Raw genomic sequence first — 23,592 nt, 5'->3', positions numbered from 1 at the left:
TTTTTTCTTTTTCCCCCCCAACGTCATCTATTGACTTGCTGGCCCAGGTAAGGGTGATAATATGGAGTCAGAATCTGAATATTTCGTCATCAACGTCAATCTTTATCTTGTTCAAAGTTCTGCTCGGACAGAGACAAAGATCATGGCCTTGCAGGACTGTGACCAAAACAAGGCGCATGAGAAGAATATACATAGTAGGGCTCCACCACCCAATTCTTTGTTGAGAAGGTCACTCTATTAACCAGTTGCTTCAGCTGCGTTCTCTGTGGTTGAGACCATTCTTCCGGTTAGCTCTGATGACGGGTTCGTACAACATAGACAATGCGGGTGCACGTCAAGAGACATGAATTGCGCGTCCTGTGCGGATCAACATGATCACTCCCCGATACGCTAAGTTATTAGCTCGTTGGTCACATGCCGCACGGTGTAGGTGAGACATTCAAAGACAATAGACAACATCAGCAACATGACATGGCGGTTGAAGATTCAAAATCTTCCGACTCATATCGCAATGACTCTATCCCCACAATCTATTGCAATCTGCATTCTACATCTGTTGAAACACAAAGGGATAGTGGACCTCAAGTTGAAAAGTGCTGATCGACAATCCTGAGGCACGCTTCCTGATGCGTTACATGCTTCAGGTAAGGTGAGTTGGTAGGGAAATGCATGTGAAGACAGATAATAAGCCACAGGGCAAACCCAGCCACCAATAATCATTGGGAATATTCATATTTACTATCTTTTGATGGGCAACGATAGGTTCTTGAATATTTTAGTCCAGATATTGCCCACTCACTTGCTGTATGATCTGGTTTCATTCTTGCTGCTTTGTTCACGGCCACCCAATACTTGGATGCTCACTCTTTTCCTGCAAGTCCATGGCGACTTGATATATCATTGTCTTGGCGGCTGCAGCGCTTGGATGCACATGCAGTTCTCCAATGTAATTGAGTCGGCAATGTTCTGAACAAGTCTCTGCTATCTACTCCATAGTCACAGTAGCATTCAATGTGCCCTTCCAACTATGTATCAGTACCCATAAGCGATCCAACCTCGTTGTCTATCTGTGGATGAGGCTGGCAACTAATTATACAACAGGAATGAGTCAGGCTGGTTGAGCGAACGACATGGACTAATAGGTCAGCAGAGTTGACAATGAACAACGAGAAGACCCTTGATCTATCCTAGCAATAGTGATAAGCATATTATTAAGGTATTCACTTATTTACAGTAGCTTCAAGTTTTGTTACCCCATCTTGTCTGTAACTAGGGGCGGGCGGGACATTCTGTGAAACCTCGGCAGATCAAGCTTTGCCTCAGTAGCCAGCCATTCAAAGGATCCAATTGAACTTGTTGTGTTTGAATTGGCGCCTTCGATTCTGTTAGTGGAGGCCTGTAGCGGAAGGCGCTCACCTAAGCTTTCAGGCTGACTACCTTACCGAAGAGGTTATGTGCCTAGCACCTGCTGATGAGGTAACCACCTAAAGGCCAAGCTATCGTCATCCTTCTCGACCTTCCCCTATTGTATAGAAGAGCATCAACATCAAACAACATCACAGCTGTTTCAGTGTCTTGAAACTCACACTCGCGCGCGAACTGCATCAATGTCTCTTGCCCCTCTACGGATGCCGAGAGACCCTCTCTCAACATCAACATTAAAACATCAAAAACACCTGCAGGACCCATCAAGGGGATCTGGCTAAGCCCTCTGCGGAATGAGGGGCCCCGTCACGATGGGGACCCTTCAGCTAAAGAGCCAAGGGCCCATCTCAAAGGGGCGCCAGGGTCTGTATGGATGCTGTGGCGGAGCCTCCAGCAAGCATGTGGGCGAATAGCTTTGATGCATTGGATCTAATCAATCTCTCTCCTCTCCATATTCAAAATATTTTTTGCCTCGCTAGACTCGGAGAGGGGCCCCTTCTTCAAGTCGATCTTTGTTAATGTTTGTTCATTATATTACCAGTGTCCTTTTTGGCTAATCTTATCTCTCTTTGGTGAGGCGGAAGCTCGGAAAAACAACGTTTTGACTACTAACCTAAGGTACGGCACCTACCTAGTCGCAATTGTTTCTACTTTACGCTTCAAAACCCTGGCAATACTTCAAACCTGACTCGTTACACGTTTTATCTTATTTTTCTTCGCGATATATGATTGCGCCTCCTCCATCCTAATCACCCAATTCTCTCGCCAGTCGCTGCGAAAAAGCGACATCTTTTGCGACAATGAGCTCTCCAAACACTCCCTCAAAGCATGGTAGCCATGCTCAATTACGGCGCCCTTCTCTCCTCTCAAACGAGGATAGCCACAACCCTCTGGGCACGCGCAGTGGCGCCCTCCAGTCCCTCATCCGCAGTCGCTCTCACCAGAGCATACAGAGCTTGAGCAGTTCTGTTCCCGCGCATCCTCCCTCTTTCTGGATGGGACCTGACGATGAGGAGACTGGACTGCTCCGCCACGACCATGATGAGCTTGGCAGGCTGCTCGCTGATGAGCGCCGCCTCACCCAATTGCTTCACGGCCCCCAGAACCGCAGCGCCAAACTCATTGGCAGAAGCAACCCTCGATATCGATGGGAGCAGTACTGGAAGCCTGAGGAGGAGCTGGCTGCTATGTCCAAACCACTGTGAGTCCTCAATGGCGCCACCAATTACGCGCCTCGGTCTCGCGCAGCAGCTGACCAAACCCACCAGGCGCGAGTACTATGAGAGAACAAATGAGTTGATTCAGCAATATCTGTACATCGATGCTCTCCTCGACTCCGCTATCCCCCACGATCTCCTCAACGAGTATCAAGCAGAGCTTGAAGCTTCTGCATTCCGACCACTTGACGTCCCAGATACCATCAACGAGGAGCCCTCCACCACATCCGACTCCCCCCCTCTCACTGGATCAACTCCTGTATCCGCATCTATCACTCCAGGCTCCTATGGCACTGTCAGTGTCAAGCCTAGCAATTCGACCACAAAGCTCCCTGCTACTCGCACACCTCAAGATATCTTCCGGTCCTCCGAGAACTTGCCACTTCTTCAGCGTCAGGATCAATCCGAGGACGAAGACGAGGAGCAACCTCCGCGACCTGCTAGCCAAGAAGATGACAACGGCCCCAAGCCCTTGTTACCTTGGTTGGAGGATGCTGAAATCGACAGCGACGACCCCATCGTGACATTGGCCATCTGGGTAAACTTCATTGCCAATGCCATTTTACTCGCTGGAAAGCTTGTTGTCATAGTCTCAGTGCCTTCAATGTCCGTCCTTGCCAGTTTAGTAGATGCTGTGCTAGATTTCCTCAGTACCGTCATCGTATGGATTACTACGCGTCTCATCTCGTCCAGTCATCAAGACCAATATAGCTATCCTGTTGGTCGCCGCAAGTAAGTCTCAGTCGCTGCCGTATAGCTTGTGGCATTCCAAGTGAACAGAAGCTAATATATAGTAAGACTCGAACCACTTGGCGTCCTCGTCTTTTCCATCATCATGATCACATCTTTCTGCCAAGTCGGACTCGAGTGTATTTCTCGCCTCATGGACCCTGAGCATGCTATTCTTGAGCTGGGTATTCCAGCTATTGCCATCATGGTTTCTACCATCGTCATCAAGGGTGCCTGCTGGATCTGGTGTCGTGTCGTCAAGAACTCAAGTGTTAGAGCATTGTAAGTCGGCATATTCATCCATTCGTACTCTGTATCTGACCAAATCATAGGGCTGAGGATGCAAAGACGGATGTGATCTTCAACACTGGTTCCATCCTGTTCCCCATCAGTAAGTAATCATAGCAGACCCTGCAAAGTCGAACCCTACTAATCTTGGCTCCAGTCGGCTACTATGGGCGAATCTGGTGGCTCGATGCTGTCGGTGGCTTGTTCCTCTCCCTTGTTGTCATCTTCAACTGGAGTCAGACCTCGGCACACCACGTCCGTAACCTTTCAGGCTTCTCCGCCCAGCCTGACGAGCGAAACCTGCTGCTATACTTGACCATGCGCTTCGCCACTGCCATTCGTCAGATTCAAAATTTGCGCGCCTATCACGCTGGTGACAAACTCTTCGTCGAGGTCGATATTGTGCTCTCTGCAGCGACACCTCTCAAGGACAGTCACGATCTTAGCGAGGTGCTGACATACTTCCTCGAGTCTGTGCCAATCGTTGACCGAGCATTCGTCCACGTCGATTATACTAGTTATAATGCCCCGACCCATATGCTCAAAGGATCTGCCGCAAAACAGAAATAAGGCTGAATTGCAACAATATAACGAGGCCATGCGGATTAGATCCCCCGTTTGCAAGCGAGACGGGCAGACTAGTCGCCAGAGATCTAAAGGGGCATGGCAATATCTAAAGAGCTTGGGTGCATATAGAAGCGTGTGTTCAAGCGCGGAGCAGTTCTGTGGGAGCGTCATAGTCGTTTTTGCAAAAACCTCAGTCGCTTCGGGAAGCGGAGCGATTGTACTATATATGTATTATCAAGAGTATTATCTCTCAAAAGAGTCGGAAAGGAAGACTAGACAAGCGCTATAATAACAAAAAAAAAAAAAAAACATCAAGACCCATTCACTACTGATCGTCCTCTTGTGCCATCCCTTAATAGGGAATGCCGTTAGTCAGAAGCTGGAACTGATCGTAGATACCTGTGCTGTGACTCGAGTAACTGGTCTTGATGAGATGTTTCATGAAGTTGGCAGCGTCGCGCTCGCTCTTGTCAAGGACAAAACGCTCACGGAAATGCTTGACACTCTCAGGCTTGAAGCAGGGCAGACCACTATCCATCATGAGCCAGACGATCTGGCTGAGCTTCTCGCAATACTGACGACTGGCCAAGAAAGCCTTTACGCAGAGTTCCTCGAAGGCCTTGAAACTCTGGTGCTCCATTGAACCACCCATGACCGCCACCATCTCGGTTGTGAGCTTGAAGGGGGCACGCTCGAACTTGATACCACCTGGGGCGATATCAAAGCAGAAACCGAAATCAATGTGTAGGATATGGCCCGCGTCGTCAATCATGATGTTGCCATTGTGTCTATCCTTGAATTGTAACAAGTAGGAAATGACTGAGTAGGCCGCCATGGACTTGACGAAGTTGCTGCGGGCTCGCTGGAATCGGAGCGAGTTCTCATTGCCGTATTTGGAGATGAAGTAGTCATACAAACCATTGACAGCCTCACGACCAAGCATATCTCGTGAGATCGAGTTGGGCAGCACGTCGATGACACCACAGCCAGGGGCTGTAGCAGTGACTCGATAAGGGAAGACGTAGACATCTAGGCCGACATCGTGGAATATGCCTCGGAACGCTGCAATCATCTGCAGCGCCAGGACATCCTGTCGACAATCATCGCCGACCTTGAAAATGGCCGACTGCCAGACTTCAACAGTCCTCTCTGGTGTTCCATGATCTTCTCCGTCATTCTCCTCCATCATCTCATCCACCTCAGAAACGCCTCCTTTGTTCTTCTGAATACGGAATGTGGCCATGTACGGAGCCTTGGCGTGACTCTGTAGAGGCTTGCCAGACTTGCGATCAATGCCGATAACAACACCATCAGGGTTACTAGGAAGATAAACGCCGACCTCAACTTTGATTTTGCGCAGCTCTTCTTCAATCTTTTGCTTCTTCTCCGGCTTCGACTTCTTAATGAAGGGCTTAAGCTTCCCAGAAATGTCAGTGACTTCGTCAAAGAAAGAAAATTCTTTCTCATAAAAGTCGCGGTCTTCAGCGGCGAAACCGTCAACCATCTGAGTCATGACCGTATCGAGAGTTGGTTTGATTTCGTCAGGGATCTGAGCGTCATCGTCCTTGTACGAATTGGCCTTCATGTTCCAGATGATCTGGTGAGCGAACAGCTGGGAAAACTGAGCTGTTTCGAGGATATAGCGCTTAACATATCCAAGGCTATCGTAGCGGAGAGACTGGACAATTTGGGGAACATAAAAGAATGTTACGTCGACAGAATGGCTTTCCAGCGCACGCATGGCGTACTGAATAATGAACGGGTGCGACTGGTAGGCGGGTAAGAACATGGTAACGGCTGTTACGGGGTTCACAGGCTCCCAGTACAATAAATACTGCCCAACGTTAGTATTGCAATGTCAGTCAGGGTACGAAACCTACCTTGAGTTGTTGCGAAGCGACATCATCGGGAAGAAATCCTCCAAAGATCAGATGCAGAGCCTCAGGCTCGAAAATGGCCTTTTCAGGCATGGTGAGAAGCAAGAACCTGATATCACGCTGCAGGCGAGGGAATGGAAACCTAGTTGCGAGTTCGATCGCAATAGCTGGGTCCTGCCACCATGCAGTTCTAATGAGTGGTAAGAGTGCAGCCTCGGTCGGTGCCTTACCAGCAGTTTGAGTCAATGCTTGATTGCTCGCATTGTTGAGTGGGTTTACCCAGACGATTAGGCGCAGTTGTTCATTTCTGAGCAGGAGGTCGAGCAGCTGCTCTTTGGACTGCAGAGACTTGACATTGCCGACAGTTTGGGCGCCTATAAAAGAGACCTGTTGGAGGGCCGCCAAGACATCAGAGATAAGACGGATCTCGGTCTTCATCTGCAATAAGTTACTTCCGAATGACCACTTGGGTGCAGACCTGAACCAAGACAGGCCGGCCGTAAGAAGTCGCTCCTTGAGCCTCCACTGTGCTGCAGGCTTGAGAGTGGTGCTGGAACGTAGGACGCGGAGACCAAATAAGACGATTTGGAATCGAATCTCTCTGGCCATTGGATGAGTTGCAGATTGCTTCATTGCCTCCAGTGTAAGATCAATCATCCGGAGGAACACCTTCTGGATATCAGGGCTACCGAGCCTGGTAGCGTTATAATGACTGGCAAAGAATTGGAGCAGTCGAGTATGGGGAGAGAGAATGTCATGCACAATTTGCTTCTTCTTGGCTAGAGCTTCCAGTTCGCTGGGTGCAAATTCCTCCTTCAAGAAGAAGGGGTCAACATGATTCAGGGTTGGGCTGAAAAGGCCGACCTTTCGCGTAAGAGTGAACTCCCATTGCTGGACGATCTCATTTAGCAGTCTCGACTCCTGTCTTGGGTTTTCGTTGATTACACCAAGCCATAAGGAGACACCCAAGTTGATAGATTGCTTGGTGAATAGGGCGAACGGAATGCTCACAAGGTGATGAGCAACAGCAGCTTCATCCTTGCTCGTGCGGCAAAGAAGTGCTGCTGCCCTACGAAGAATATCTCGGACTTCAGTGATGGATGTACTCTTCTTGCTGAGAATTCTTGCCTCAATATGAGCGAGTGCAGTAGTGGCATTGGCACTCTCCTTCACAGATGACTGCACAAATGACAAGCGACGGTTGTGATTCATGAAGCTCATAAGTTCTGCACCACGATCCGGAAGCGTCTCACCATACCGATATTCTTGGCGAGTTGTGTACTGCGCAACAAAGGCAGAGGCTGTGTTGACACTCGAGTTGCCAATCTTGTCCATGGATTGGAGACGATTGTCTGTTGATGGAATAATTGATCCTAGCTCAAGAGCAAAAGACCTTCCCAAAGAGACATGGCCGTAAGCGCCTTCGTCACTGAACTCCGAGAGATATGTCTGCAGAATTCCCTTGACATCGAGAGGAGAGAGGTTGATGGCAGAATTGACCCATACCCTGGCCTTGCGGTTAAGGATATCTACCGTCCATCTTCGAAAATCATAGTCGTCTGAAAGCTGCACAGTCACTCCGCCAAGTTCTGACGTAAAAGTGGACCTAGGAGCATAAACATCTGTCTCGGCTTCCAAGCAGCTAGACCACATAAGCGAGAGCAGTTCAATCAGTGCGAAGAGTGACGACCTATAGCAAAGGGCTGAAGGAATTTCACGGAGGAAGCGATCGGCGCAAACAAACGCGGCTTGCTGGACTCGCTCGATACGGTGGCAGCAGCTACAGAAGATGGTAGCGAGCTGCTCGGCAGCGTACTGGGCAGAAAAGGTTGGTTCGGCGCCGCTTTGAGTCTTTTGAATATACTTATCCATGACAGCAGCTGCAACACCCTCCATGGCGCTGCTCAGCTCTCCCTTGGACATGCTCGGTTCCAGGAAATAGGACAGAACCTTGGTGCAATCACCTGAGTCGGCTCGAAGAATTTCCATCAGGTAAGCTGCTTGCAAGAAGATCACCTTGCGATAGCTGAGGCTCCTAATCTCATTGGACTTGGAGGGTACAAGATCACTCAAAAGCTTCTTCTGCAGAGACTCTCTATCGTTGCTCAGACCACGTCGTAAGACAGTATTGAGCTCGATATCACTTTCGACCTGCTCACCTCGCTGCTCGGCCACAAGAGGTGGGGAGTGAATAGCAATCATACGCAATTCTCTCATATACTGTTTGCCACGGTCTGTGTTGGTGGTAAAGCCGTGAACCACGATGTTGAACCAAGCGTCTCGAAGAAGAGAATACGTCTCGTCATCGGCGATGGGCTCGAGAGCAAAATCGTTCGTGGACATAAAAATTGCCAGCGGGTGAAGAAGTTCCGCGATCTCCTTTGCAGCCATTTGTACGTCAGATTCCTTGGTATGTCCAGACGAATGTACATCACCAAGTCCGATGATGCTGTCAAGCAAGTGTTCATAGTATATACCAAACAGCTGCGAGTCACGTCGTAGGTTGGCAGAAATGAAAGTGCGAGCATTTCTCACCTACACAAATCAGTATATATCAAAGTATAGAAAGTCATATTCACTTACAGCGTCCAGTAAGAATAGCTGGTTTTCGACAACCCCAGTATGACACAGTTTACTAAACAACTTGAGCAAAGAGCGAAACTCGAGTTGTCCGCCCTCGAGAGCCAGAGCAGCTGCTCCACTGATAATCCGGGCATCCACGCCTGTATTGACCTTTTCGAGCTTCTGCTGAAGCATAGACTGAGCCAGTGCGGTAATTTTCTCATCCTTGAAAGCAGCAGCAATCCCACAGATGGTTTGCACGACATTGCCTGAAACGATCGCAGTCTCCTCCTCGCCATACATCTGTAGTGAAATCGAGCTCCCAATGGACCGACGATTGGTATAAATGGCGTTAAGTCCTGTTTCACTTGCCGTTCCATCAATCTGATCGTTCACAAACGCTTGGTCCGACCCAGGGCTGAGTACGTTGCCCAGGGTATACAATGTGCCGATGACAGCATCCTTCGAGAGCATTTTGAGAGCATAAGCCAAGCTATTGGAAGCTATAGTGACAATATCTTTCTGCGGGGCATCCTGAACGATGAACCTAGGTAGGATGCGGCTGACATTAGACGAGAAGGATGGTGAGATCTGGCAGATCAGGGCCAAACATCGCAACGTGACCGAGGCAAGAGTAGGGTCAGCCATCTGAACAGAGTCATCCAGGGTTTCCTGAAGCCAGTTCATGAGAATCTCTGCATCAGCAGCATCTTCATTGAGCAGAGCGCAATTCAAGTAGGAAATGAGCGCCGCAGCCTTCACAGCGTAAGCGAGACTCTGCTGGTCAGGAGATCCCATGCGGATAAAGTCAGCACCACCTTCGATATACTGGATCTCTTCAATGGCCAGGGCAGCATATTCCTCAACCGTCTTGAAGTCTGCTTCGAGCGCAGAGGACGCGATATTGCAGAGATCTTCACCCTGGGCAATGTAGATATCCAGCACGTGAGACTCTCGCAGAGAACGAGGGTCTTTTACCATCAGTGAAGTGCTGGAGACAATAAGATGAGCGAAGCTTCGGTGCAGGAGCATAGCTCCGAGAGGTCGTCCAGAGGAGGCATAGTGGCGCAGGTATCTCTTCCATTCTTTAACCTCGCGATCCTGGCTATGGCAGTTGCGAATGGTGGATAGTGCTGTTTCCACAGCGATAAGGAAAGGCTCAGAAAGCAACTCTCTGATTTTCTTGATCATGGCCAGTCGACCGCCAGCTCTCCAGAAGTCGGCCTGAGCGGCTGCCGCATCCAAAAATCCGAGCAGGGCCACGGCAATTGTCACAGTTCGAATTGCATCCTCCAGGTGAGGATTCTCAAGATCTCCTGCTCGAGGTGAGATAATGCTCTCGGTAGCTCGTCTACAAGAGTTCACGAAGGCCCAGATCTTATCGGTCACATTCTCCTGAAGCTCATCGTAATTGATGCCAAGTGCTAGCAGGGCGCCTGTCACATGAAAGGCTAGGGCCTCGGTCGGGGACGGGTCGATCTTTCGGAAGAATGGCGAAGGAAGGAAAACCTGTATATGTGCTTCAAGAATATACGGGAACAGCTGATACGAGAGTCTCTGGGCGCTCTGGCTCGATTTGATTTTCGGTGCTGTCTTGCATAATGCGATCAAGACCTCGAATTCGCGAATAGACTACAATTGTCAATCACGCGCTATCAGATCCCTATGCTCTATGAACAACCTACCATAGGCACTCGGCCTAGCGAGCTCTTATTCTGATAGCCATTGACATAGTCCTTGCTCTTCGCGCCGGCGTGGCAGGCTCTACATAGTCGGTCGAGATCGGATCGGTCGAAGGATGTTGTAGAGCTAGACGCAGATAGCGAAGCTATCTTCTGCAGCGCCTTGGAGCGAATGTCGCCTATCATCGTTGGTGCGTAGGCGATGCGGCCGCATCAAAGCACAGCAATTCGAAACAAAATACCAACAAGAACCAAGTCAACAACTTTGTTTCTGAAACGAGATCTTCAAAATGACGATGGTTGTTAGGTGAACTTTAGGAGGTGAACCCCTGCCAGTCTGCGCGCTTAGTCATCGTAGCTACCCCAGCTCTGCAGGTTAGGTGGGCAAGGCTGCAAGCTTGACGCGTGCATCTTAACCTCAGCTCTATCGTCAGTTACAAGGCAACACCAGATCAACATCATCAATCACCAACTCCGAATTCCATCTCCACCATCTCTGCGCATCAAGAAAGATCACCAAGACCTTACTTAAACCTTCCGTCACATAGGCGGTAATTATGGCTGCCATGTTCAGCCAGAACCCTCTGATGAATGGGCCCAACTATTCATTCTCCGATGCCCCCAAGACCAACAGCGGCGAGTTTCGAGAACATCGATTTAACCCGTGAGACACCTCATCTATGCATCTCCAGGGCTTACAGCTAACTGATCCAAGCTACACCGACAATGGCGGCTCGACTCTTGCCATTGCTGGCGCAGACTTTACCATCATGGCTGGTGACACCCGCCACACCAGCGGTTATAGCATCAACTCTCGCATGTCCCCCAAGGTCTTCCGAATCGGCGGCACCACTGCCTCTCAGGAGGATGCTACACTAGTCCTATCTGTCGTCGGCTTCGCTGCTGATGGTGAGGCCCTCCGCGACCACCTCGACACCATCTGCAAGATCTACCGTTACCGCCACGGCAAGCCTATGACTGTCAATGCTTGTGCCAAACGCCTCTCTACCGTTCTCTACTCGAAGCGATTCTTCCCCTACTACTCGCATGCGATGCTCGGCGGTCTGGATGAGGAGGGCAGAGGCGCTGTGTACTCATACGATCCCGTGGGGAGCTACGAACGGGAGCAGTGCCGAGCAGGCGGTGCTGCGGGCAGTCTGATCATGCCTTTCCTGGACAACCAGGTCAACTTCAAGAACCAGTATATTCCCGGAAGCGGAGAAGGGCATGAGCTGAAGGAGCGGGAGCGACGTCCTCTTACACGAACAGAGGTCGAGACTGTCGTCAAGGATGCATTCGATGGTGCGGTGGAGCGTCACATTGAGGTTGGCGATAACCTTCAAATGCTCATCATCACAGCAGACGGTATTGAGGAGACTTTCTTGCCCTTGAAGAAGGATTAGATGGCAGGAAAGGCGAAAGAGGAATGTATAACAGGGGATTACTTAGACGCCACGAAATCAATGAGCCTTCCTTACGGTCAACTGCGGGGCATAATTGTGGTGTGATGAATATGAAAATGATACCGAGTCGCTTCAACGACAAAAGAGAACGTCACGCTCCACGAATTGCAAACTAATAGGTGGCCTGTGAGGCTTCAGGATGCAAAGGTCTTACTTAACTTGGGATGTTAGGTTTTATAATTACTTTCGGCGACACTGAGCTCTGCAGACCGCACATCACCTATGCACTGGATATGAGGAAGATTTCCCCAACGCCACTGAAGCCATCGTGTTCGATCAAACATTCATACAGATCACGGGCACCTAGATCACTTATTGGCACTATGCGATTACAGTTTTAATTTCCTGACTCGGGGTGTTTGCTAAAGGTATGCCAGGTTCAAGTTACCTTGTATTTGTATCAATTGGCCTTCAACTCTAACTGCCCGACACCTAACTTGCTGTGTTGACGGCATGGAAAACAAGCGATGGTATGACGGCGATTTAACCTTATAACTAAGATTCGAAGCACTTGCAACGGCATACTCAAAGTACGCTTTAATCATTGAGAGGTTCAATGGGCATACCAATACTCGAGCGTCTTATCAGCATACTCAGCCAGTGGTTTCAAGACCATCCTGAAAGAGATGAACTATTCTCTTCACCGAGCACTGGTGCTTGTTTGTGAATGAGTTATCAGCTGTACCACAGCTATTCACCCTCACTACTCTTAGACGACATTTTCGTAAGTCTGGCATGGCCATGTATTGCTTTTCTCTGTCTTTTTGTTGTACTTTGAGTATGGACAAGTCACGTTGCTAATAAGAGATGGAATGGTATCGGCACACGGCATTTGAGAGACCCATGTCGAGCTGAGCTCCTTGGTCCAAATCACTCAACATTGATCATCTCAAGAGACACCTAACATTAGTCCGCGGATAGAATTACATCCGGGAGAGTGAAACACCACTTACACTTCTAAAAGCGCGTCTAGACTCTTCTGGAGCGCCTCTATCGCACCACAAGCGCGGCAAATGGCAACACCACGTTGGTTCATTAGATTCAAGCGCTTGTTACTTTTCCTATGCCCGACAATCATCAAAGCACGGTCCGGTTATTTGCTAGCAACGATTTCTTTCTGATGTTGATCAGAGTCAGATGCTAACCATCGAGCCAATATCGTAGCAGTCTAATACCGCCATGCTGTTTCTCTAGCCACCGATGTAGGTATCAGATCACGAGAGAGAACTTATCATTGCTAGCTCATCCAAGTACTTGTCTACTCAGTCTCGGTCCCGAAGACGCTTGCAGCCCTGCCCTGCCCTGCCCACACCGGCTGGTCAGACCGTCTCTTTCTTAGCCTATCAAGTCCACTATATACTTAACAACTCTGATAGGTGAGGCAAGACCTGGTTGCAGTAGTATAGGGTTATTCAAGGCCTAGTGGCTGATTGAACATCGTTGCAGTGATCCGCCCTTTGCCTCAATGGCTGTACAGAGATCCATCGAGGTATCCCAGCTAAGCAATGCCCCGATGCATGGAGGGTGTGGACAGGGCCTATTTTTCCGTGCTCTGCAAGATACTGTATCTCAATATCGTTTGGATGCGTGAGTGTCTCGCTAACACAACCGATGTAGTGGCGTCTGCTCCATCGCACAATATGCATGACCCTAAATCAAGGTTGAAGTCATGATACACTGCCATTGCAGTAGCCAGACACCACACCTCGTGCACACGCCACGAATATCAAGCCTTGGAGCTTGAGCATCTCTCGAGGTGCTGTATTCTGACAAGTCGCCTTTTCAGCTGCCCAGGGGCTAACTATCCTTGCTTTGGACTGGTATTGGTGCCCCCGAAAAAAAAAATGAAATTAAGACATGATAGCCCATGTGCCAAGGGTATCATGCAGTAGTGATCACATTTCTGTTGGGTAGTGGGCAGGCGAGCAGTTCACCTAGTGTGTGTGTTCAGTGAACTACCCTTCAATATGCATTGTAGATATACCGTACAAAGCCTTCTTCGTTTGCCCCCTCTTCAACAGAACGGGGTTTCTGCATCCGGACTTGTTCAGGCTGCTGGGTTCCATGATGCTATCTTCGGCGTACAGATTTTGAAAGGCTTGTTTGTTGTGCAAAGCTGGACCAGCTACCCAACAAATTCGAGTTATACAACTTCTATTCAAATAATTCTTACAAGGCTGTCGGTTTGCAGCAGAGACTGTGGCACAACTACTGCCCTAAGTTAGTGGCAAGCTTTTGATTACATCGGAGGTATGACTATCCTTAGACAGGACTTCTGACAACATCTGTTCCTCTCCAGATGATGGATGTGCGTACTGGTCTGAAGAAGCGTCCTGATCTATTCGCCACCTAAGCCTACGTAGCTTCCAACAATCAAGTGTTGTCTTCCATGTCTCACAAGGTCTAGGAATTGTTTTTAGCCATGCATGTCGTTGGCTCGAGGCTGGCGGCTGGTGGCTGGCGGCTGGCTGACATGAGCGAATGTTGTGTGGCTGAGAGCAATTCGCTGTTGAAAGTCTACAGGACTTGGAACGCAATTCAATTATGGTCTTATTTCCGCACTTGGACCGGGACTGTTTACGTTTCTTGGTTCAGTTATGGTCTAGCTTTTCTTCCAAGTTTTGTCAAACTCTTCCATCCTTGGACATGGAACTTGCCGTCATCGGAGAAATCAGAAAGGCGTCTTGTTGATCGGCGAGAAATCTTACAAATGATGCCCACTGCCCAAGTGTTGAGGAATGATCAGTTGCTATTGCAGGGGTTTTCCGGCATTTGATGGTCAAGTTGGTGTCGGCAGATGCCATTGTAGTGGTTCAAAAGCGCTACAATAATCTAGCAAAAACGGCACCGAACTCAAATGCTGACGACTTGAACAACCGTTACCAGTCGGTTGACATTTGCCACCTCTAATCGTCAAAACTGAGGCATGTGATAGGGAGTGGAAGCCCAATACACTCAATTTTCGTCAAGTGTCCATAGACAGAACTGAAAACGGTGAGAGTTACACAGCTGTCCGTTCTAAAGACCCTATCTACCTACTTACCTATGCAAGGCGGCGCAACGCATTTGCCACGTTGGAGGGAGCTGTCAAAGCTTTCTTTCTTCATCAACAGCCTTACACGAGTTTCTTGATAGCCCACAATTGGGTGAAATTGATGTCGGGGTCCTCGGCTCCTCAAGCCCTCAAATCAAGAGAGGTTCACAGCGGGTTGCGCATCGGCACAGAGCTTCAAGGACGATCAATGCTGATAATCGTTTCACAAGCCACAATGACCCTTGCTGCGGGCCTCCCGACACCAGTGAAGACGGCCAATTGCTGTTTTGGTTGCGCCATCGGCGAAGACTTCCTGTAACTGTAAGGCATGTAAACGGAGCACCGTCGTCATGGCGTCACTGGCTATTGCGCAACAAGAGGTAAGATAGGCATTGGATGCGCCTAAAGCAGTGAAGATCAACGATAAAGGTTCTGGACCCTGGTTGACAGGCGGGTGGCGAATGCGTCAGGCAAGCAGGCAACAGTCGTCGACAGGCGCCGCTCTATCTGAGGGCCCAATGACCTTGATTGCGGGTCATAATTGTACCACAAGTTGGAGGCTTTCCACATTTATTTTTGGTGCAGATTTCTCACACACAATTGCCGTGCGTCGCTGACTCTTTCTTTAGCTGATCATACTCGACATCTACCCCTCTAGACGAACACGCAAATTCAACATCAAGTATTCTTGTTAAGAACTGACGGAGCTTTTCATCCGCCAACCTTAATTAGGTCCGGGTCTTAATTGGCTAAGTGGCGTCCTAGGAACCCATCAAGGGTCCAACTAAACACACAGCGGTGGTAGGGCGCGCACATGTCGTTAGTCCAAAAAGCCGTCGTACGACCGGGAGCTCGGATCACTGACCGAAGAGCAATGACCGACTTATGGTAGCTGATGGAGTCAGTGTTGATGCTGAACAGTTTGATGAAACTGGCCATGTTGGCTTCCATAGTATTGGTGATGCGAGGCGCTCAATTTCGAGATCTGGAATTGACTAGGTCTCTAGCAGGAGGAGCCTATGTATCTACCTATGACTTGTGTTTGAGGCAGAATCGTGAGGTGGGATGGTCGATCATCCACTTACGGATGTCCTGAGGTCCCTAGACAAGCCCAAGAACAGCCATGAGATTACCCAAGTTGTCAGGACCATGCGATTGTCTCCAATAAGACGCTAGTGTCACGGGAGGCTGGTCGCCCCGGCGCACTAGTTGAGAAAAGTTGGTGGGTGATGGAGAATTAAGAAAACGGGATAGATCGACATCCATGAAAAGGACTGTTGGAACATGACATTTGTTGCTACTTACGCAACTGATTGAAAGCTCAGAAGCGACAAGGATTCCGCCTGGGAACGTTCGTTTTACTACCCACTGCTTCCATATTGCTGTCGGGCTGTGACGTCGCGATTTTCAGGTACTGTATTTTGATGATACGCATGGCAAGAGAATAGCAAAGCTAAGTTATCCATGTCAGCCATTGTCAAGAGCTACCTGGGGCCCCAAGGAAAGAATTGTCAGCCGGACGCTCAGATCTAAGGGGAAACTGTGGTTCTGGCAAGATATCTACCAGGTCGGCAGAAATCCAAGGTCAGACTAGAGTGCAAATTGTAACCTGCTCAGTCATCAAGATCAGCGAATCATTCATTATACAGCATGCGCAAGATTCTGCCATGAAAAGTACGGCAAGTGGGTTAGTGTCCTCTCGTGCAAGCAGAAGCGAATGCCGGCGTGGAGCTTAGGACCAAGACCGTAGTCCGGGCTAGACCCCTCGGTCCTCAGTAGTGGTTCGAAGCCCCGTCGAGGATGGTCCAACTTCAGTGAGATTCAAGGGAAACCAGTCAAAGAGCGCCGGAGCTCGCCCGGGTAGAACGCCACATGGAAAGGCAGACTGTTGAGCATCCGCTGCGTTGCATAGTGGTGGAAACAATGGCTCATGAAATTCAAAATGTCCCACCCTTAGTGCCCGTTTCCTAATAATCACGCCAACCTTGATAACTAACAGCCAAGTGAAGCGAATTGAGTTCAGAGGAATACGTACATGCTGGCAAGGCGACTGGCGGGTCTGTCGCGCGTGTCGATCAGATCTCAGGGACCTCCACCCTGCCGCCTCGGCTATCCCCTGTATGCAGATCCCTACTCTGTAGGTTCATGAACAGCTGTCTGAGGGACTGAGTGGCGATAGCTTCGTACGCGTCGCTGAATCGCGAGCGGTTGTTGCTTCTCTTTACGGGTTACTGGCGCAGTTGGCCGGTTGCAGAGCCAGAGGCCACTTAGTACTTGATGTTGGGCATGTTTGCAGATATGGTTCAAATGATTTCTGATATCGTGAGACTCTTTGATACATCATGTACATACTTAACTTTCCTACCTACCGAGTGAGGTGGAAAATTCGATGTATTGAATAGAGTTGCCGTGTGCCATTCTCTAAAAATGCCCATGGCAGTGACTCGGTGAGCGCCAAACTGCCCTGTAGCCTGTAGCCTTAAGCTGCTACGTAGAGTTAAAAATCTGGGGCAGGAACAGCCTTCAGTGGCGAAACGGTTCCTTCCTACCAGCGGGACGGGGAGTTTTACGTTCCCATTCCATCTTGAACGGTTCCTTCAGCAAAAACTTTGCTTGCTTACCCAAGCCAACGTGTGTCAGAGTCATCAGGCCCGTTTTATGTTTCATGACGTTTCAAGCCACTAGCATCATTGACAACCCTCCATGCACCACCATATTTTAGTCCTGTCTGACTTTGGAACGCAATTGTGCATCATTCTAATTACAGAATCTAAGTCATTCTGATGACGGTTGGGAACAAGGAGGCATCAGACGACATGCAATTGACAACAGACACATACTTGGGTGCATGTATAAGCAAAACCACTATTATCCACGAGACCCTCTAAAAGCATCAAACACCTTCTGATTTCGGAGATTGTGCTTTCTGGTGGACCCCGCTAACATCCGTTTTCAGGGACCGTTGCCTCAAGACGCTGGGTTCGCTCGCAGAGCTCGACATCGAAGAAGCGATTCCCCACAGGAACAACAAATTTAGAAGTCCAATGCGAAGTACCGCATGTCATGTCACGGCTAGGGCATTTCTTGGCGTCGAAATGGTCTTGTCCTCCTCTGCCATCGCTTCACCACTACGTACTATAACAAGGTTTTCTCTCCACCCTTTACTATTCGAACACCCCATCCCTGTTATCCGGGTTGGGTTCTGCTGTGGCTGTTCTTCTTGGACCCTGTTTCCCTGCTGCAGGCGCCGTTGCTTGGCTCGAGCTTCACTCTCCAATCACATTTCTCTGTGAGCTCTTGACTTCATTCTCGTTGAGAATCTGTGGCACTCGGTACCTGAATGTTCACCAAGATGGTGGGCGCATGGTCGGTGGCGGTAATGGGTAACTCTATGTTGCGACCTCAGCCACACCGTCTCACGGGATGATTGTCTTCCTTAACATAGGTATAGGTATACGTGCGACTTTGGAACTCCCCAGTCGAACAGGGGACGCTGCCAATCTGTTCCAAGATTGAACTGTAAATGATCTATACCTGTGCCATTGCCAACATCGGCCTCGCTTGAGTTCAAGTATCACCGATGGATTGCGGGCTTCGTTACTTGAGCATCGTGTGGCTTGACGGCTTGTTGTTGCCGTTGAACTATCGCTCTCTTTTACCTCTTCTTGTCCAAGCTCCCTCCTCTCCACCACTTCCCTCCACTCACTCCTCCACCACTTCCCTCCACTCACTCCTCCACCTATACGGCCCTAACAAAATCCCATCTAAGAGCTCGACCAACTTGGGATCGCCCATCGTATTTCCCATCTAACATACGCATCTGTAGCTCACACCCCCCATGAATCTATCACACTAGCATCCCTTCAACTGATCTCTTTTTGGCCGTCTATCCCTCTTAACCCTGCATTTCCTTACACTTCCTTACCTTCCAAGCCTTCCTTGAGCCCTAGCTTCGGAAGCTTGGACTATTAGCCACTCGCTATCTCCGTCGTTAAAGCCTCTTCTGTTTAATCGTTGGCTTAGGTTTCGCCCCTTGCCCCCAAAAGCTTCTCAAGCCTCGAAGGTCTTTAGAGATCGTTTCTCTTTTGAAAGCTCACAGGTTCAGGGGAGCTTACTTTGCCAGCTTGCATTTCTGGTAACCTCCATTTGTTGCTGAAGCTGGCATTGCTTGTTGCCAGCTCGCAAATGACGACTTAAGGCTCCTTCAACGTATGAACAAATGCTTTCTCGACTCATCTTGAGCCCCAATATCTCCTTTACCGCTATATTTATTCATCACAACTGATTATTAGTTTCGCGGGTTAAGTCCAACTCTGTGGCTGATCGCCGACTTCGAATAGTTGTCACTGCACCTCAACACTACAACACTCTCCCAGTGGTTCCTAGGCTAAGCTCATATCCCTGTTACGCCATAAGGAAACACAACCAAGCCCCATTTTCGATCTCGTTTTATCATTCAGCTCCTTTCCCTTCCGAACTTGGCATTGGGTTAACAGGTGTTCAACGACTTCGCTAGTTTCCCCGTGGGGGCAATAATACACGCCTTTCTTCGAACAATTTCTTATAGGAACTGTATTTACTTCCGCCGCCACCTTGTCTCTTGATCTACAAGCAGATTCATTATATACAAAACGACAAATTTGTGTCTCCTTTCAGTCTTTTGTTGGTAAGAGCTGGGGTCTTCATATATTTCCCCCGCCCATTGAGCGCTATCGTCGGCTCTGACACACAATCGGCCACAAAATTGCTTGATAATTTCCCCTCTCTACCCTTTCTTTAATAGCAGCCAGTCAAATCCACCCGAGAAGCTCTAGGCGGCTGCTCTGCTTTAGGAAAAAGCCCTGTTGGCTTGTGACTTCGGCACGATTAGCAGGTCTCCTGGTGTTCACCTGAACAACCACAGCTTTCAGGCATCAGATTGTTGCTGTCCTATCCTCTCTCCAATAGAGAACATCAAGGTATTATACTACCCTTCCACAAACTTGTTGCTATAAACCTGCGTCTGAGTTGGAGGAGTTACTAATCTGATCTGAATTAGCACCAGGTTATCTCTCAACTTTTATAAGAGTACCACCAACAGATACATCAAATGGGAGATATAGCTAGCGCCCAAGTCCCGGATGTGGGAGCACTCGACCAGGATACTGCAAAGACTGTCAGCACAACGACATCTGACGATCCTATGGCATTCCAAGACGAGCCTCGGACTGTTCAGGGGCATGAGTTCCCTTCTCACACTCAAGAGCATCCCACCGTTTCTCAGCACGCGTTCTCAACACAGTTCGATATGTCTCAATCCTCTTCCGGTCCTCGCCCTGGGCCATATAACATGGCCCCTATGGCCAACGCCCTCCCTACGATGGGTTTTCGCCCTGGACAGTATCCCCAAAACACTCACCAACGCATGAATCCCGCGGGGTCACCACCTATGATGCAGCACATGTCCCAGTTTCCTGGTCATCCGCCACTTCCAGTCCCCGGCCAAGGTTACTACTTGCAGCCACAGGTCGCACCATACTATGGAAATCAGATGCACCAGGCTCAGGCAGCAAACATGATGTCTCAGAGGCACAGCATGGCATACTATCCCAACCAGATGATGATGGGCTCTCAGCAATCTCCCTATTACTACCCCCCTGGTCCCCAGTATCAACCTGCCGCGCATCCAGTTCCGAACGGAGTGGTGTCTGGCCACCATGCCGCTGGTGGTCCAACAACCAGCGACCCAAGGGCGATGGCACAGACTACAGACTTTGGTGGAATACATCCACAGGGGCTCAAGCAGGGGCAAGGTAGGACTGGGAAGCAATCTCCCAACAAAACTGAGCTAAAGCAAACCTCAGATGGGACAGAGAGGCGAAAGAGTGCTGTTCGGGGCCCTCCCAGAAAGCCGCGGCAGAGTGGTAAGCTACTTACCTCGATGACCGTCAGTGTCGGCTAAACTCTTGAATCAGGACACGCAATCTGGATCGGCAACCTTCCTCCGCAAACCGACCTCATGAGCCTCGTTCATCATGTATGCAAAGAGGCTATAGGATTGGAATCACTGTTTCTCATCTCCAAGAGCAACTGTGCATTTGCCAATTTTAAGGATGAGGAAACTTGTAGTGCAGCACAACAGAAGCTACACGATTCGAAATTTCAGTCAGTTCGCCTCGTCAGCCGGCTACGCAAGAGCACAGTGGAGGGTGCAGCCGGTGTAACAGCTCCAACTGGTCCTTCGGTGGCTACAACAGTAGTTAAGACGGACCAAGTTGCAGACAAGTCATCATCGCAGATGGTGATTCCAGGCCCGGCGTCCGAACCTTCAGGGACCATCAAGCTTGGAGTTGCTGGCGAGAAGATACCGCAGAAGGACAAGTTCTTCATTCTCAAGAGCCTGACAGTGGAAGATCTTGAATTGAGTGTTAGCACTGGCATCTGGGCTACCCAATCTCACAATGAAGAAGCATTGAACAATGCCTTCAAGGTACGTTGGTCTTTGCGCAATACCCTTGAGCCACCTGTCAACTAACCTTTCCGAACAGGACGCTGACAATGTATACTTGGTCTTCTCGGCCAATAAATCAGGAGAATATTATGGGTATGCTAGGATGATATCGCAGATCAACGAAGACCCTGCGGCAGCCATCGAATTTGCACCCACGGCTCAGGCAACGAACGACCTTGACCTTCCGAAAGCCATACCGACCGAAGCGAACGAACAAGCCCCCAAGGGGCGTATCATTGACGACTCGGCCAGAGGCACTATCTTCTGGGAAGCGGATCGTGATGATGCGGATGACTTGTCTGATGCGGAAAGCGAAGCATCAAGCACCAAGAGCAATGCAGGGGATGAGGGTGCTGCTAAGACATGGGGAAAGCCTTTCAAATTGGAGTGGCTATCCACAAGTCGACTACCATTTTACCGCACGAGAGGATTGCGCAATCCTTGGAACTCAAACCGTGAAGTAAAAATTGCTCGAGATGGTACTGAACTAGAGCCTTCAGTTGGACGAAGACTTGTTGGGCTCTTCAACCGTGCGCAGAACCCAGAGGCAGTCGACGCCGGCGTGCGGGCTTCCATGGTCATGATGCAAGGCTTCGGGTCAATGCGGCCATATGGACAATGAGAGGCGGAGAGAAATTAAGACGGGTTCTCGAAGCGATACTCCTGCTGCTCAGGTGCTTTAATGCTCTTGGAAGCACACTTGCCGAGAAGATAATTCAAAGATACTGGAATACGGTTTGGGATCTATGCTGGACATAGTTGGCAATTCACGACGAGCAAGGGTCATCAACGACGTTGTAAATGTAACTACACGACAGTTTTACGTCTCATGATTATATCTATTCGAGTTTTCGACGTATTTTTGGCTTTGGTGGTGATATGGTCCTGAATTGAAGGATTTTGAGTAGTATTTAAGAGGTTGCTGCAGAGCTGGCAAGCTAGCTGCAAATCATATCATGGATCTACCTTACTACTTGCGTCAAACTTGATCAACCTGCCAGACCGACTCGGTAGAGCAGGGTTCAAGTGGCAACGAAAACACGGATATACAAGATTCCGTCAACGCCCGTCAGCGGGTCGCAACTAAATGAAAAGCCCGAATTCCATCGGGCATCATTACAGTACGGTTTCAGTGATTGATGAGACAAATAATGATGAGCTGGGTCAAGCAAAAAATGTGGCAAGGCTGTGGCTGAAGATGTGGACGGGGGGGGGGGGGGGGGGGGGGGTGATTAGAACGGAAATCTGGTAAAACTGAGCGTCTAGTACCTGGTACCTCAAATGTAGCGCTAACGCACGCGCAAGGAACTGACAAGTTGACTTTCAGCCACTGGAGATTTGGTCTTTTCTTACCTAAAGCAGCTGAGGTTTCTGGGGTACCTTAGCTGCACATGGATGAGGTCCAGAACGTCATGGACTACGTCATGGTGTTAGATGGTCTAGACCCGGTCCAAGTGGGTAGCAAAAAAAAATAAGGATTCATTACACACCAAGAGAGTTATGTGACACAAATACTTGATCACTTTGCCAGGTACTCATTGCCCCCATTTGTCTGACTATTTCTAACTATCTCTTGTCCCGTTTTTCTTCCTCTCCAATACCGGACCCCACATTGATATTAAATCCATGGAGTTTTGGAGATAGAAGTGGTGGTGGTCATGATGTGCATTGAATCCCAATCGCACCTTGGCTATGTACTACTGTAAGTCATGGTCGCAATTCAACAGAACAAATCAAGTAAGGCCAAGCCACAATGAATCATTACTAGAGCAATCGATCAATCGATCCCGTTTGCCCCTGTTCACTTTGTCGCTAATTACGTCATTTGTCATATCATCAGAGCTTTGGATATGGACCCTGGATTCGCCTAGGATATCCAAGAAGCATGGCATTTTCTCTGCCGGTTATCCTTCTTGACGAATTCGAGATCAATGGGAAGATGCCTTGAAATATAACTCTTATTTTACAGTTAACTTGGTCACGTTGTAAGTCTATACATCTGAGTACTTCTGAGTGTATCTCTCTACCCATTCTTTCCTTATCACTACGGCATTCTACTTATATTGCCGTATAAGGCCTCCAGCTCAGAAACCGTTTGCTCACCTATGACAACAGCGTTTCAACTACGGCTGAACTTCACGAACCTCCAAGCCTTTAATGCAACGATCTGCCACCGAACGTTAGCCTTCCCTCGCCGAGCGGTACACCTTTCGATGCAGTGCACCTACGATATCCAGGCCTCCCTCTCCTGGTCTACA

The 23,592-nt window shown here is 49.2% G+C and overlaps 4 protein-coding genes across 4 annotated transcripts; 3 read left to right on the top strand and 1 right to left on the bottom strand.

Annotated features, from left to right (window-relative positions):
• The first annotated feature begins 1,756 nt into the window (after window positions 1-1,756).
• FOBCDRAFT_212245 (uncharacterized protein) lies at window positions 1,757-4,566 on the top strand. Its single transcript, XM_059609338.1, has 5 exons — window positions 1,757-2,626; window positions 2,694-3,374; window positions 3,441-3,653; window positions 3,704-3,762; window positions 3,817-4,566. Exons 1-5 carry the CDS (start codon window positions 2,226-2,228, stop codon window positions 4,227-4,229), a joined length of 1,767 nt encoding a protein of 588 aa, XP_059463876.1. The 5' UTR covers window positions 1,757-2,225; the 3' UTR covers window positions 4,230-4,566.
• Window positions 4,520-10,622, bottom strand: FOBCDRAFT_212242 (uncharacterized protein). Its single transcript, XM_031182517.3, has 4 exons — window positions 10,351-10,622; window positions 8,687-10,297; window positions 6,107-8,638; window positions 4,520-6,060 (listed from the first exon to the last, which is right to left on the bottom strand). Exons 1-4 carry the CDS (start codon window positions 10,531-10,533, stop codon window positions 4,579-4,581), a joined length of 5,808 nt encoding a protein of 1,935 aa, XP_031043285.2. The 5' UTR covers window positions 10,534-10,622; the 3' UTR covers window positions 4,520-4,578.
• Window positions 10,623-10,758: 136 nt separating this feature from the next.
• FOBCDRAFT_5908 (nucleophile aminohydrolase) lies at window positions 10,759-11,903 on the top strand. The gene is made up of 2 exons (XM_031182523.3): window positions 10,759-11,011; window positions 11,063-11,903. Exons 1-2 carry the CDS (start codon window positions 10,905-10,907, stop codon window positions 11,748-11,750), a joined length of 795 nt encoding a protein of 264 aa, XP_031043291.1. The 5' UTR covers window positions 10,759-10,904; the 3' UTR covers window positions 11,751-11,903.
• Window positions 11,904-19,933: 8,030 nt separating this feature from the next.
• Window positions 19,934-21,956, top strand: FOBCDRAFT_235608 (YT521-B-like domain-containing protein; the record flags this gene model as incomplete). Its single annotated transcript, XM_059610025.1, has 3 exons — window positions 19,934-20,747; window positions 20,799-21,313; window positions 21,372-21,956. 3 exons carry the CDS (start codon window positions 19,934-19,936, stop codon window positions 21,954-21,956), a joined length of 1,914 nt encoding a protein of 637 aa, XP_059463875.1.
• Window positions 21,957-23,592: the final 1,636 nt, after the last annotated feature.

Source organism: Fusarium oxysporum, chromosome I (assembly GCF_013085055.1).
Source record: "Fusarium oxysporum Fo47 chromosome I, complete sequence".
Lineage (NCBI taxonomy): Eukaryota > Fungi > Ascomycota > Sordariomycetes > Hypocreales > Nectriaceae > Fusarium > Fusarium oxysporum.
This window is presented reverse-complemented; position numbering and strand designations above follow the sequence as displayed.

What these genes read in the sequence shown, in the direction of transcription:
- FOBCDRAFT_212245 (XM_059609338.1), top strand. Translation starts at nt 2,226, where the DNA reads ATGAGCTCTCCAAACACTCCCTCAAAGCATGGTAGCCATGCTCAATTA. An exon ending in TATCCTGTTGGTCGCCGCAA is followed by an intron (nt 3,375 to 3,440) that starts GTAAGTCTCAGT and finishes ATATATAGTAAG; the next exon opens with ACTCGAACCACTTGGCGTCC. An exon ending in TTCCATCCTGTTCCCCATCA is followed by an intron (nt 3,763 to 3,816) that starts GTAAGTAATCAT and finishes TCTTGGCTCCAG; the next exon opens with TCGGCTACTATGGGCGAATC.
- FOBCDRAFT_212242 (XM_031182517.3), bottom strand. Translation starts at nt 10,533, where the DNA reads ATGATAGGCGACATTCGCTCCAAGGCGCTGCAGAAGATAGCTTCGCTA. An exon ending in CGCTAGGCCGAGTGCCTATG is followed by an intron (nt 10,298 to 10,350) that starts GTAGGTTGTTCA and finishes TGACAATTGTAG; the next exon opens with TCTATTCGCGAATTCGAGGT. An exon ending in AGCTATTCTTACTGGACGCT is followed by an intron (nt 8,639 to 8,686) that starts GTAAGTGAATAT and finishes TGATTTGTGTAG; the next exon opens with GTGAGAAATGCTCGCACTTT.
- FOBCDRAFT_5908 (XM_031182523.3), top strand. Translation starts at nt 10,905, where the DNA reads ATGGCTGCCATGTTCAGCCAGAACCCTCTGATGAATGGGCCCAACTAT. An exon ending in CGAGAACATCGATTTAACCC is followed by an intron (nt 11,012 to 11,062) that starts GTGAGACACCTC and finishes AACTGATCCAAG; the next exon opens with CTACACCGACAATGGCGGCT.